This window comes from Penicillium pulvis, assembly GCF_028828015.1.
Source record: "Penicillium pulvis strain IBT 33274 chromosome Unknown contig_7_segment1_segment0, whole genome shotgun sequence".
NCBI lineage: Eukaryota > Fungi > Ascomycota > Eurotiomycetes > Eurotiales > Aspergillaceae > Penicillium > Penicillium pulvis.
The window spans coordinates 813,890-826,943 of NW_026643079.1; the positions used below are offsets into that span (position 1 = coordinate 813,890).

Consider the following 13,054-nt stretch of genomic DNA (forward strand, 5'->3'; position numbering starts at 1 on the left):
CCACGATGATTTCACTTGAGATTTTCAATCCATCTCGTGTTTTGAGTAATGAAACTGATGCCGTGTTGAAAAGTGGGATGTGGAGGGAGACTTGTAATAGCCATCGTGCACGGCAAACCAACCGATGCATTCATGTCATACCAGGGAAAAGCCAATCAATCCCCAGTCAGCAAGCGGCTAGGAAGGCGTACTTCATCGGAGGCCAGAGGGCAAGAAAGAAAGAGTTGGAAGTAGTTCTCGGGATGTATTACAAAAAAGGGGGAAATGTAAATAGAAGTCGTGAAGTTTTTGTATGGAGAGGCCGGCGACTCGAATTTATCAACGCTTAAGCTCAGTGACAAGGCAGTCCAGAATCTGTAGCGATTCAGCGTTAGCCAAAATGAATTCAAATGTATATTTTGAAAGAAAGAAAAAACTTACAGTATCTGAAACGACACCTTGGTTGTGCAGGTACTTGCTGAGGCCGCGAACAACCTCGAACTGCTCATCAACCGTGAGACCGTTGATGACAGTCTCGATAATGTCACCAACGTTAGCCTTGTAGACAGCAATGAAGCTGTGGTAGTACATGTAGGCGAAGAAGCCCATGATGAACTGGCAGTCCATACGATCAGTAATACCACCGTGGCCGGGGATGGACTCGCCAAAGTCCTTAATCTGGAAGCTGCGCTTCAGACCTGAGGCAAAGAAACCACCGAACGGAGCAATAAGAGAGGCGAAAGTAGCGAAGCTCAGGATATGAAGTTGCATGGGCTCAACATAGAAAGTCTTATCCAGACCGATCAATTCGAGGGAGTAGGGCTGCGGGATGAAGGCGGAGTTTGGAACGCACTCTAGGCCAGTCAAAACATTCGAGCCCAAGTCATTGACAGGGCAAATGAAGTACTTGTACCGCATCAGCACATTAGTCATGAAAAAGCCAAAAATGATGGTGCAAATCCATGCGCCAAGGAAGCCCTCCACGGTCTTCTTCGGCGACAGCTTGATCAACTGGGTACGACCAAATGTAATGCCACAGACATAGGCAAAAATATCATTGGTGATGACCAGAGACGCAGGGAGGAAGAACCAGATCATGCCCTCGAAGATGTTGTTCATGACAAAGTGAGCTTGCACCACAATCAAGTACAGCGCCATGTGCGTCCAAGCAAAGTGAACGAACTGCAACTTGTAGGTATCTTTGCGCAAAGTTCCCACAAAGAACACGAATCCTAAAAGAGCCGTTAGCAAACACTCCTCTGAAACTGCAGAGCTGAAGCACACCCACCCATGACATAAAGAGTAAAGCTAATAAAGCGGTGGTGGTTTGCCAGGGGCAAAAGAACCTTATCCACAAGTAAAATATGCTTGAAATAATATATCACGCTCTCTCCATACAGGAAATACATGGTGGTCGCGAGGAAGTACCAGCTTAGCTGCTTGGTAAAGCGGGGTGCCGGCTTCTGCTCCTTTTCGCCCTGAGGTTTTTTGTTGGCGATGTTGATGACTTCCTTGAATGAAACAATCTGAATAGCGGTGACCAGGCCAATGATATATATGTGGCCAGAGAACATGGCGATGAAGAAACCGGCAATCATGACGAAGGTCCATATTGTCCGGGTAATGAAGGTTTGCCGTTTCTTCTCCCAATCTTGTTGCTTCTTCTCGCCTTCAGATTGTTCGGGTGTCTAAGAACAGATCGAGGCGCGTCAACAACATTCAGGAGTTCAATTAATACTGCTTTCAGCTCACCTCCTCGGCTTCCGTGTTCTGTTCAAAGGCAAACTTCTCGTTTTTGTTGGGGCTGAGGGATGCGGAAGCATTGCCCTTGCGACCAGCAGCCGTGTGCTTGGGCTTGGCCATGGTTGTGGAGGGGATAGGAGAAAAAAAAAAAGAGAAAGGGAGTGAAGAGGGGAGGTGACCAGAAGCAGGAAGCGGAGTGAGACTGGAACTTCGAGAGCTCATGCGCGGAGGTGGGAGCGGTGGCTGAGGCGGTGGGTCTTCCGCCCGTGACGATGCCATTTGCCCAGGTTTTTCTCATGTCAGGTTATGTACATAACACCTAATCATCATGCATCTTCTGTTTGAACCAATTATCTATCATAAATTACTAGAATAGATTAGCTAGCGGGGTCCATCCAAAGGGTTTCTGCAGCGTTGGCAGAAAAAAATAAAAGGGAACAAAAAGAAGAGTAGCTGGTGGGTCAGCGATCTGGCCAGTTAGTGCATGATTATTTCCCCGGGGCCTTAAATGCTACCATCCATGGATACCTAAGGTACCCAGAGGTACATCGCAGCACATTTACACGTGATTCAGCACCGCGAAAGCGGTCAGCCTCATCCTCCGCGTTGCGAATGAGAGCAGTTGGCGCTGGATTAAATTGCGACTTCACCAAACCTTAGCTGATGCATTTCTAAAATATTCAAACCCTTGTCTCACCTTGCCTACATATATACCGAGTCTCCCGTTATCATTCAGGTCCCTTGTAATCCATGGCGCGGGGGCATGGAAGACAACGACGATGACTACTTCTCTGACGAGTTCGATTCTCTGCCTCCCGGGACACTTTTTGACTTAGAACAAAGTGCTTTCCAGGCCACACAGGGTCAGGCCACTCAGTACCAGCATAGCCAAACAGTCCCAAACAATTCGACTCTCCATACGCAGGTCAAACCCGCGGTCCGTAACTCCGCGACCTTGCAACCACCTCCTCGTCTACACACCGGATTAACGAACGACTATGACACACTGGAAGTGGGTGAATTGGGAGCGGAGGTACATGACAATGCGGGTAGCTCTGTGGCGCTTCCCAATGGCCATCGTATGCTAGTGAAGGAGCATGGCTGGCCCGTCAACAGTGAGATGGCTGACGCGATGGAGGTGGATGATCATGCTCCAGGCAACATATCTGGAGTGAATACGCGTCTAGAACAGGTAGGCTCGGAGCATGTGCAGATTGATACATCGTCACTAAACGTTCTGAATATACAGCTGGAGCGAGAGAAAGAACAACTGCGAATTGAATTGTTCGAAGCGAAATCCCAGGTGCAATCGAAGACCGGCGAGATTGCCATCATCCGATCCAAACAGGCGCAGTTGGTCGCGGATTATGACCAGCAGCTGATAGCCTTGCGCACGGCCATAGCGGAGGAAACAACAAAACACAAAGAAATGGTCGAAGCCGCGATGTCCGAAGGGCACATCCTTGCGACGGAGAATATCTTCCTTCAGCATGACTTAGCAGAGGAGGCGCATCATTTGCGCAATTTTAAGTTGAAACAGCGACAGGAAGAGGTGCATCCGCCTGTAACGCCCAAGAAATCTCGAAACCTACCATTTCGGGATGGGTTCGACGATGACGAGATCGCTGTCGTGTCACCCAGCAAGTCGGCGACCCGGTCCAAACGAGCAACTCCGACTGTTCCAGGAAAGCGAAAGCGACGGGCAAGCCAGGATGCCCCTGTCCCACTACAGTTGAGCCCTGCTGGTGAGCTAGTGATGGTTGATGCGCCTGCCGATGAGCTTGGACTAGATCGCGAGCAAGGGCCCGAGCCGCTTGGACGTGATCAGCAGGTTATGAAACGGCTGTTGAATCACCGCATGCTCCCTGACCAAGAAACCGATATTGAGGCGCTAGCAAGAATATCATTTCCCTCGGAACCAGGACGACCCATGTCCAGCATGGTCTTAGACCGTTTGGCTCAGCTGGACATGGGTAGTTATGTAGTTGAATACATGCATACGATTGGGCCACTCTGGCAACGTGCACTGACTGAGCGTTTCTATGAACCTGTTCCCCGATTTATGACCCTTGCGCGATATATCCTGAGGATGAATGATATTCCACTTCCAAAGCTGATTGGTCCTTTGGTCTCTGTGTTGCAAGATTCTGTTGAAGTCAACGCAGTTCCTCGGTTTCGATATTCCCCCGCTGCCCGGGAAAAGGCGAGGGTGATCCGACCAATACCGACTCCACAGTCAGATTTACAACCACAGGTTGATTCAACCGAGGCCCTGCGTCTGCTGTATCATATCGCAAGTGATTTGGTACATGTCAAAGATGCACTGCAGGATTTTTGGCGGCAGATCCGACATACCTTCACTCTCGTTATGCTACATCCTTCACAGCCACTAAAGGATATCGTGCTGATATTGCACCTATTATCAACTAGCATTCGACCAGAGTCGTTCGGGCCCATCATGCCTTCGGAGGGAGAACAGAATGATATACAACGATGGCTAGTCGACCGGCTTTCCTTCATGTTCAGTGAGCGTGCCCAACCGGATGAGGGTCTTGTGCCGTACACCCCGCACGACATATGTGCAATGCGTCTGGAGGTTTTACTTTTGTTGGAGTCTTTAGCATTCAATCCAGCAGCGCCGACTCGGGAGCATGGTAGTGCCATCATTGCCGCTCATCCTAACGCGTTGGCACGTCTCTTCCGATCCATGCATGACGAGCTCGATGCCTTATACGCGTCGCCGCCTGAGCAGGAGCTGCGAGTTGCGTTAGTCAACGGACTGATGCGCCTAGTATTTGGGGTGATCCGGCGTCACGGGTCTTCTATAAACATGCAAGAGAAGCTGGCACGTGTGCCGGGCAGCAAGCAGAAACACCTAGTGGTTCTCACGCGCTTGGCATTTTGCGACGGATCCGTTCTCGAGGCCGGTATTGATGACGAGACTGTCGACATGGCGCATGATCTGCTCGAGGAGTGGACTAATCCCCAGGAAGCTGATTCGCTTGCTGAGGTATTCCCGAGTTCCAGACGAGAATAATTTGAGGAATATTTGGAGTCCGGTTAAGATTATGCATATTGGATAAGGCGCTGTGTGGGTTGGGAGTTGATCACCTGCATCTGTTTTATGAAGTTTCACGAGTCTGAGATACCAACATCTACTTTACAATATAGCGCATTGAATACACAATTTAAAAAAAATTATAGCTTTAGTTCCTGGTATATTATCTGAGTAGCCCAGATAACATATAGATCTTGAACTTCCCGTAAAAGATGCTTCTAGATCAATGTGCCAGTGTAAACGCCAAGGTTGGGCACCTCAGATGATTCAAGGGTATATATAGGGAGGGAGGTGCTTATATCGATGCAGACAGACCTCAACAGTATCTGTAGCTGTATAAAAAACAGAAAGTGAAGAAATACTATACACATATACTCCTTTCGATGAATCAAACCAACATAATCAATGACCAGGATTGAAGTCAAGTTCTCTCAGACATATCACACAGCACTTCTTATTTTCAAAAACAAGGTGATGCAGGGGAGTTAATCCTCATGTAGGGGATAAACATATTGATTATTTATTGGTATTTGTTCAAGGATGTGAGAAATCAGGGAGGGGGAGCGTGTGACGAAGTTCCCGAGAGGATTAGGTTGGGAAACGAGTGACGCACCTGGACAGGTACGGTGTGCCTGACTTGACAAGTATTACAGGTGATATGATTCGGAACGTTGCAACTGGCAGTTCTACGAGCACAGTCTGAAGTACGGAGTGCTAACTAATCCTCTTCTCCAAGCTCGAGTCACTGACCCAAGAATTGATGAAAAGAGATAAGTTCCACAAGTGGAGAGTGCCAAAGAATACGCCTGTCAATGACCCGAAAGCCGTTGAACAAACCAGTCCGCCGCGCTGTGCAATGCAGGGACCAATCTGTGGTGGACCGCCTTCATGATCGCAGCCACCCAAACAAGGTAAGTATGAAGAAGAAAAGAAAAAGAGGAGGAAGGGAGGAAGAGGAGGGAGATATTTATACCCAAGACCTGGGCGGTGACTGGTTTGAGCATAAGCGAGGCAGAACTCAGCCAATCAGAATCAACAAGCTAGTCTGCCTGGTTTATCAGGCGGAACAGACTGGCAATTGACGGAAGGTCACGTGGCATGGAAGTTTTGGGTGCTCAGGTCCATCAAGTCGTGCATCCACGATTGCCTCGATCACATCACACTCTTTTCCCCGCGTCGCGTCCAATTATTTGCCGTCGCCAAAATGAGGAACAGGGCCAGCAATACCTTGTCTAAGGGGGTATGTCAATTGCTCCGTCCCCAAGTCGACGAGCCGCTAATGATGTTCTCCGTCTAGAAAATCCGTCAATCATGGAGCAAGTACAACTTGTATAACCTACAGCGATTCCGTTCCCCGGCTACTGCAAACCGCACATTCTTTCAGCAAAAATGGACCGCCAAGGCTGTTTCCCGCGCCTACCACGGTGAGCAGGTCCGTGAGGGTCAATGGAAGCGCATGTTCTCGAAGCGTATCCGCAGCGTCTACCCCATGAACACCGCCGATCTCGCGATGGATGATGGATCTAAGGCATCTGCTGGTCGAGGCTCCGGCCTGCAAGAGCAGGGCAAACCCTTCCATTCGCGCCTGGTCCCCTATACCCAGATGGCATTCGCTCCCCTGGAGCGCCGGTTGGATGTTGCCATTTTCCGAGCACTTTTTGCTAGCAGTGCTCGACAAGCAAGACAGTTTGTCATCCATGGTGCAGTTACTGTGAATGGCCAGAAGGTGTGTTATGGCAATTGAGTCCACTGGTCTCAGTTTAAGTACTAATACATGTTTCGCTCCTAGATGAGACACCCCAGCTACCTCCTCAACCCCGGAGATCTATTCCAGGTCGAGCCGGAGCGTGTTATGTATGCCACCGGTGCCCCCAAGACGAAATTCGAGCGACGAGAGTCCCGCCAGCTGAAGCAGAAGGGCGAGGAAGAGGAAGAGGCTGAAACCGAAGCCGAGGCCAAGCCGGAGCCCGCGGAGAAGGAAGAAAAGGAAAGCGCCAAGGATACCCTCAAGGCCTTGATGGCCCAGGCCAAGACTATCATGTCCACAGACAAGGATGTGCTCCCCGCGAAGCGCAAGCAGGAGCTTCGCGGCTTCCAGAAGGCCGTGCGCCGTGTGTTGTCCCGCTCCGAGACCAGCACCATCCTTACAGACAGTCTTGAATCGCAATTTTCCGAGCTCACTCTGATGCTGAAGGCGACCCGCGCTGAGAAGAAGCCCAAGGACGCCAAGAAGTCGAAGGATCAATCAGCCACCGAGGCCAGTGAGGAGACCGCTGTCGCATCCAAGAAATCAGAAGACGAGGCCGGTAACAAGCTATCGGAGGCCTTCCAGAAGGCTGCCGAGGGTGGTGAGGTCGACGCATCCGAATTGTCAGATGAGGAGTTCGAAGTTCTTCGCCGGGCTCTCACTCAGATGCGTGACAACCCCATCGATCACTCTAAGCCCTACGCTACTCCTTGGCGCCCCCGGGACTACATGTCTACCTTTGCCTTCATTCCCCGCTACCTCGAGGTCAACCAGAATATCTGCGCCGCTGTATACCTGCGCCATCCTGTTGCCCGCCCTGGCTCCGCAGAAGTGCCCACTCCCTTCGGCGAGTCAGTTAGCACCCCGGCCTATGGCTGGTACCTGAAGAGACGTTGGTAGAGGAGCATTCATGAAACTATAAGCCCCTCTACTCAGCCATATCTTCCTGTTTCTATTATTGTCCCCCCAATCATTTCTCTCGAGTGTATTACTGGGTCTCTTTCATATTCACCCCCCGCTGCATATCCCCTCTGGTGCTCATGTTGACCATGGTGTTGGTGCCTTCTTTGCTTTTTGTTTTCAGGGTTTCCTGGCCCTCTGTACTACCATAGCCATAATGGTTTGTAAATGGATATATCAATACTAAAATCTTTCTACATGAAATAAATGTTGCTAGATGTTCCAAAGAAATTCAGTGTCATTCGATAAGGATGTTTTATGTTCGTTCACGATGCTGAAAAAATCTTCCATATTTTTGCAAGACAATATCCGTATGTACCCCTAGTAGATACTGTTGCTACCTATTTCTGGGAAGCAGAAGTCTTTCCATGCTCGATTTGGTTGGAGAAATAGTCTGCAGCACTCTCCAGACACGGTAAGTTCTTACATGCTGGTCTCTGTGCTGTAGATAGGTGTTGAATCTAGACCCTTGCAACGAAAGAAAGCATGACACACCAGCTCCTCCGATGACGGTGACGTCTCCAGAACCCAAGTATGCTTCAAAAACCACGAAAAGGACACTCCTCGGTGACTATCAGGCATCTGGTAGTATGCTTGCTTGATATTGGCAACCAAGGTACCCTCTACCTGCCATAGATGGAGTTCATCGGCCGAGACTCTAAACAACCGTAGGTCCTGATAGAGTCTCACAAGATGACCTTTCTCGCTGCGTGTGGCGAGTTTATCGAAACCGAAATCGGCCAGCACACGTGGATCCGTTGGTATGAAATTCCAGGCTATGCTTTCGTAGAGAGACTGTGCAGACGAGAGACTCGGTGAATGGACAGAATTGTCATCATAAAGGTAGTCCAAGATCAGAGGAAAATCGAATTGCTTGGATTTTTTCTTGGAATGGTTAGTGTTGGACTTCTGGTCACTGTTGGCTTTCCATCCAGTGTCATACTCACTTTGGTGATGCGAAGGGGGGAAGCACGCAAGTTGGAGGTGACCTTAAACTTGTCAACGTAATTTCTTCTGCGCTTGTTGAGTAGAGAGCGCTTGGCAATCATAGAGCGATTAGATTTGTTGTGGACCTCCAAGGCCTCAGTCAACCTAAAAAGTGGCGAAGACACGGCGTTTGTAGACAGTAAGAAGTTAAAGGAGGTTGAAGAATACTTTTACCAAATTTTCACCAAAGGTGCCTTTCAACACTCAATCCCTTTCTCATGACTACTCAACAGCTTTGCTTTCCTCCAACTTGCAGTACATGCCACACCAGCGACTCGTTGACGATGTTGAATGGTTTCGTCTCCCACCGCTATTATCATTCAGGAGTACCTAACTCAGTATAACGAACAGGGCCAATAGTCAACATGTCGCTAGCCATAGAACTAGGAAATCTTGAGACGAGGTCTTCTACAGGCCAACAAATCTTGGGATATGGACTCATGAACAATCATATAAAGACGTGGTGGAAGGGCTTCGAAGGTTTCTTTGCATGGTGGTCCCGGATATATATTGATCCCCAAACTATGTAGAAAGTCACTCTCAAACCATATTGATGGCTCATTACCTACATGCGAGAGTAGAGTTGAAACTTCATTGTAATTGATCTTCTTACAGGTCACAGTATGGAAATGTATTGGATTAATATCTCTGTTCCATTTCGAAAAAGGATGTAATGCCATGCTCATTCTCTCGACTCCACTTTATGATGCTTGTTCCTGGGCTTACTAAGTACAACCTTGGAAACGAACTATAAGTTATCAGTACCCACGATGTAAACAAAAGGAAATGACAGCATATCTAACTTAATGACGGCACTGATGACTTCACCTGATCTCAATCTGATGCACAATTTCATAGCAGAGACAAAGTATAAGCTGACCCACATGTTACGCGGCGTTCCGCACCGACGCGAAAAAGACAAGCCTTACGCCGATCATGATTGGGACTAAGGGGTGGAGCCTGAACATTTATTGAATCGGCAAAAAGTTCTCGCTGCCTGATAATCCGGTTTCTCCGTACGTCAGCGGCTGGGATTTACTGTTTATAATATTTCATAATCGTGAGGTTTTGACAAGCTTCATCTAAGCACCCAATACTCCCCCGCCATGACTTGGCCCAAGTGTAATTCCACCGAGGAGGACATCACTAGTAAGTCCAAAGTTTAATCAAGTCTATTCCCCCCTTTCTTCGAACGGTATCTAATTCTCTCAACAGTCCGTGAGACTGACCTCTGGGATGGTGGCATCACCTTCCACGAGCTGTGTTGGATTCTCTGCGCCATCTTCACAGTACTGGCTTTCATCCTCGCCAGTATTATTATGATCGGCCATGCCACTCACTACAGCAACCCCAATGAACAACGATAGTAAGTCGTCTACCCGATCTCCAGTTCCGTTTTCTAATTTCTCCCAGTATCATCCGAATCCTTTTTATGATTCCCGTCTACGCCATCTCTTCATTCCTCTGTGTCTACTATTACAGGCACTCTGTATACTTTGAACTGATTGGCGACTGTTATGAGCCATTTGCGATTGCCTCCTTCTTCACTTTGCTTTGCTCCTACATCGCACCCGATCTACACACCCAGAAGGAGTATTTCCGCGGCATCGAACCACTCAATTGGGTCTGGCCTATGAACTGGATGCAAAAATGCTTCTGTGGAAACCGTGATAAAGGCAAGCTGCGGAGGCCTCGCAGCGGACTCACCTGGTTCAATGTATGACAGTCCCGCCTTCAAAAGAGAGAGAAATGGAAGCTGACGTGACACAGGTCATCTGGATCGGTGTTTTCCAATACTGCTTCTTGCGAGTGATCATGACAGTCATTGCTGTTGCAGCCGAGGCTGACGGCCGGTATTGTGAGGACTCAGATAGCCCTTATTATGCCCATGTTTGGGTAGGTCCACTCTTCGGTCTTTTCAAATTCCAGTCTTGCTCACAAGTTTCAGGTTCTGGTCATCGAGTCAATTGCAGTCACCATTGCCATGTACTGCTTGATCCAATTTTACATCCAGATCAAGAATGACATCGCGCATCACCGGCCTTTCCTCAAGATTCTTTGCATCAAGCTTGTGATTTTCCTTTCCTTCTGGCAATCGGTGAGTACTCCTATCCACCCAATCCCCCATTTTGGATTCTCTCTAACGTTAGCAAAGACGGTCATCGACTTCCTAACCTCATCTGGAACAATTAAATCATCCGCCAAAGTCCAGCTTGCCGACTGGAATAATGGATTGCCCAATCTCCTTATCTGTATCGAAATGTTCCTCTTCGCCATTTTGCACTTCTGGGGTTTCCCTTGGGGTCCGTACATGCTCAACAAGGGCGACATTATGAGCAGTGGCTCTGACCAACGCTACTATGGTGGATTCCTGGGCATCAAGGCCTACCTCGATGCCATGAATCCATGGGATCTGATCAAGGCTACTGCACGTGGTTTCCGCTGGCTATTTGTTGGTCGCAAGACCCGCGAGACCGACCCTAGCTACGAGATGCGAAAGCGGGGACCTAGCGATGGCTCTGAAATATCGCCGTTGGCTTGAGCGATTATATGAGTGGCTCATGATTTATGATGATACGATCAATATGGTGTATAAGGAACCGAATTTGAGTTTCTTCCTGTGATTGTGATCGTGAACGAACAAGCAAGCTTCCATTACTATATGCTAATACATCACTTCAAGCCAATGTTGAATGAAGGCAATTGCCAGTATTTCAAGGCTTGTTAATACTTTTAATGCTAGGAACGATAGGATTAGAACGCAATTGTGCATTCCCAATTTATTGTAAAGAGCTGCGTCATTCAATCTGTATTTTGAGAAGATTTATCTATCTGCCTAAGAGTCCAATTTCAGGTCAAAATAACCATAGTGGCTCAGTTGCAAGTGGAGCAAAATTACGGGGTGAAAATTACCGCTCTCAAAATTGCAAACCTGCCGACCGATTTGCACTTCTCTCGTTTCCCCGCGTCTAGACCAGAAGCTTGATGAAGCCGATCAAGTAGCTGTTCAACTATTATTATATCATACCTTTAAGCTTCGCCTCTATCCTGACTCCAAAATCAATTGTGATACAGCCACATCCCTACCTTAGCGCATGTCGTCCTTCGAACCTCGTACCTACCACAGTTGAACCAACTGTGTAGTCAAATACCGTCACAGCGAGACTTCACCAATGCAAATATCCTCAGAATATTCCCAGCCACCGTACCGATCTCCCTTACTACGCGAGACAAATGTCCCAGCCGGGACACCAGGCCTCCACCAAGGCCTAAGTCCGCAATCACCGTCGGTCGCGGTAATAATCCGCAGCAGACCAATGTCACAAAGCAACCTGCAAATGACGTCGGTCGAGAACCCAGTATCAACCACACTGCAATCACCGGAACCAGATATACACCAAAGTCGCGGTACGAAGCGTCAACGCTCTGTAGAAGATGACGGTGACGCAAGTCGCAAACATGGAAAAAGACTCACAACCCGAGAAGAAGTCTCATTGTTCGAGATATGCAACCGGCACGCTGGAAGTTTCGGCAAGCGAAGCGATATCTGCAACTGGTGGCGCGGTGTAGCAGAGGAGTTCACACGCGCGCATGGACGGCCATATTCGTGGCACTCAGTACGACGGAAGGTAGAGCTTGTCACGAAACAGCGTGTGAAGTTTCTTGAAGACCGGCAGCAGCAGCGTGCGATATCCGGTGCACAGTTATCAGAAGACTCGATGAATCCGCAGTGGTGTGCTGTGTTGGATATATGGATTCCGACTTGGGCGCGGTGGCAGGAGTCCGAAGCGAAGCGGATTGAGAAGCGAGATGAGATGATTCGGCGGAGAACTTCGCAGGTGCAGGCTAACACTGGGGAAATGCTTCATTCTTCTGGTGGTCATGACGTTAGTGAGATATTTCATGGCGAAGAGCCGGGGAATACTGCCGGCATGGCTCCGCTTGCTACTGCACCTCCATATGACGTCCAGTCGTCTTCTGTGTCCTTGCCTGCTGGTGTCAAGCTCCCTCCTGGCTATGAATCCATGTTCTCCGGCCCAAACCCGCCGGCAACGACGCAGACGCAGATAACAGAAAACAATCCGCCAAACAATCGCATGATGAACGCTGTTCTCGAAACACTGGGCAAACTTAATAAACACCTCGACACAACATCTGTAAATGGAAGCCCAGATCGCCGAGCTTCACCTGTACTCTCTGCTTTGGTACAAGCCGCTTCTGAGTCGAGTGCCGATTTCTCCTCAGATACAGGACCCCAGACAAACGCATACGGGTCCATATCTGATATCGAGCGTATAAAGGAAGAACTACGGCAGGAGATGCAGATTGAGATACGAAGGGAGTTAGATCGGGATCGTGCTATCTTCAAGGAGAAGCTAGATTCCGTGCAGAGGACACAGGAGATGATTCTTCAGATGTTGCGGCAAGAGTCTGCTTAGGTGGGAACTGTTTCTCGGGCTACGTTCATTTATAAAACCCCATGGGTTTGGGGTGATGTTTATATTTTGTTGCGTTTAGTTTGATACCCAAAACACAGGCATAGGCGTTAAGGGAACTGACTTGACTGGGAACGTTTTTGA

The 13,054-nt window shown here is 48.7% G+C and overlaps 6 protein-coding genes across 6 annotated transcripts; 4 read left to right on the forward strand and 2 right to left on the reverse strand.

The window, feature by feature from the left end:
* Nucleotides 1-318: 318 nt before the first annotated feature.
* cds1 (phosphatidate cytidylyltransferase) lies at nt 319-1,842 on the reverse strand (the record flags this gene model as incomplete). The annotated part of the gene is made up of 4 exons (XM_057067793.1): nt 319-354; nt 421-1,211; nt 1,268-1,667; nt 1,732-1,842. 4 exons carry the CDS (start codon nt 1,840-1,842, stop codon nt 319-321), a joined length of 1,338 nt encoding a protein of 445 aa, XP_056918648.1.
* A 643-nt stretch (nt 1,843-2,485) lies between these two features.
* On the forward strand, nt 2,486-4,759 carry N7503_008247 (uncharacterized protein; the record flags this gene model as incomplete). Its single annotated transcript, XM_057067794.1, has 2 exons — nt 2,486-2,914; nt 2,972-4,759. The coding sequence occupies 2 exons, from the start codon at nt 2,486-2,488 to the stop codon at nt 4,757-4,759; spliced, it is 2,217 nt and encodes a 738-aa protein (XP_056918649.1).
* Nucleotides 4,760-5,929: 1,170 nt separating this feature from the next.
* N7503_008248 (mitochondrial 37S ribosomal protein uS4m) lies at nt 5,930-7,427 on the forward strand (the record flags this gene model as incomplete). Its single annotated transcript, XM_057067795.1, has 3 exons — nt 5,930-6,020; nt 6,078-6,506; nt 6,570-7,427. Exons 1-3 carry the CDS (start codon nt 5,985-5,987, stop codon nt 7,425-7,427), a joined length of 1,323 nt encoding a protein of 440 aa, XP_056918650.1. The 5' UTR covers nt 5,930-5,984.
* A 483-nt stretch (nt 7,428-7,910) lies between these two features.
* N7503_008249 (uncharacterized protein) lies at nt 7,911-8,536 on the reverse strand (the record flags this gene model as incomplete). Its single annotated transcript, XM_057067796.1, has 2 exons — nt 7,911-8,372; nt 8,435-8,536. 2 exons carry the CDS (start codon nt 8,534-8,536, stop codon nt 7,911-7,913), a joined length of 564 nt encoding a protein of 187 aa, XP_056918651.1.
* Nucleotides 8,537-9,580: 1,044 nt separating this feature from the next.
* N7503_008250 (OSTA/TMEM184 family protein) lies at nt 9,581-11,016 on the forward strand (the record flags this gene model as incomplete). Its single annotated transcript, XM_057067797.1, has 6 exons — nt 9,581-9,623; nt 9,690-9,840; nt 9,888-10,191; nt 10,245-10,370; nt 10,423-10,572; nt 10,630-11,016. 6 exons carry the CDS (start codon nt 9,581-9,583, stop codon nt 11,014-11,016), a joined length of 1,161 nt encoding a protein of 386 aa, XP_056918652.1.
* A 796-nt stretch (nt 11,017-11,812) lies between these two features.
* Nucleotides 11,813-12,913, forward strand: N7503_008251 (uncharacterized protein; the record flags this gene model as incomplete). Its single annotated transcript, XM_057067798.1, has 1 exon — nt 11,813-12,913. The coding sequence occupies one exon, from the start codon at nt 11,813-11,815 to the stop codon at nt 12,911-12,913; it is 1,101 nt and encodes a 366-aa protein (XP_056918653.1).
* Nucleotides 12,914-13,054: the final 141 nt, after the last annotated feature.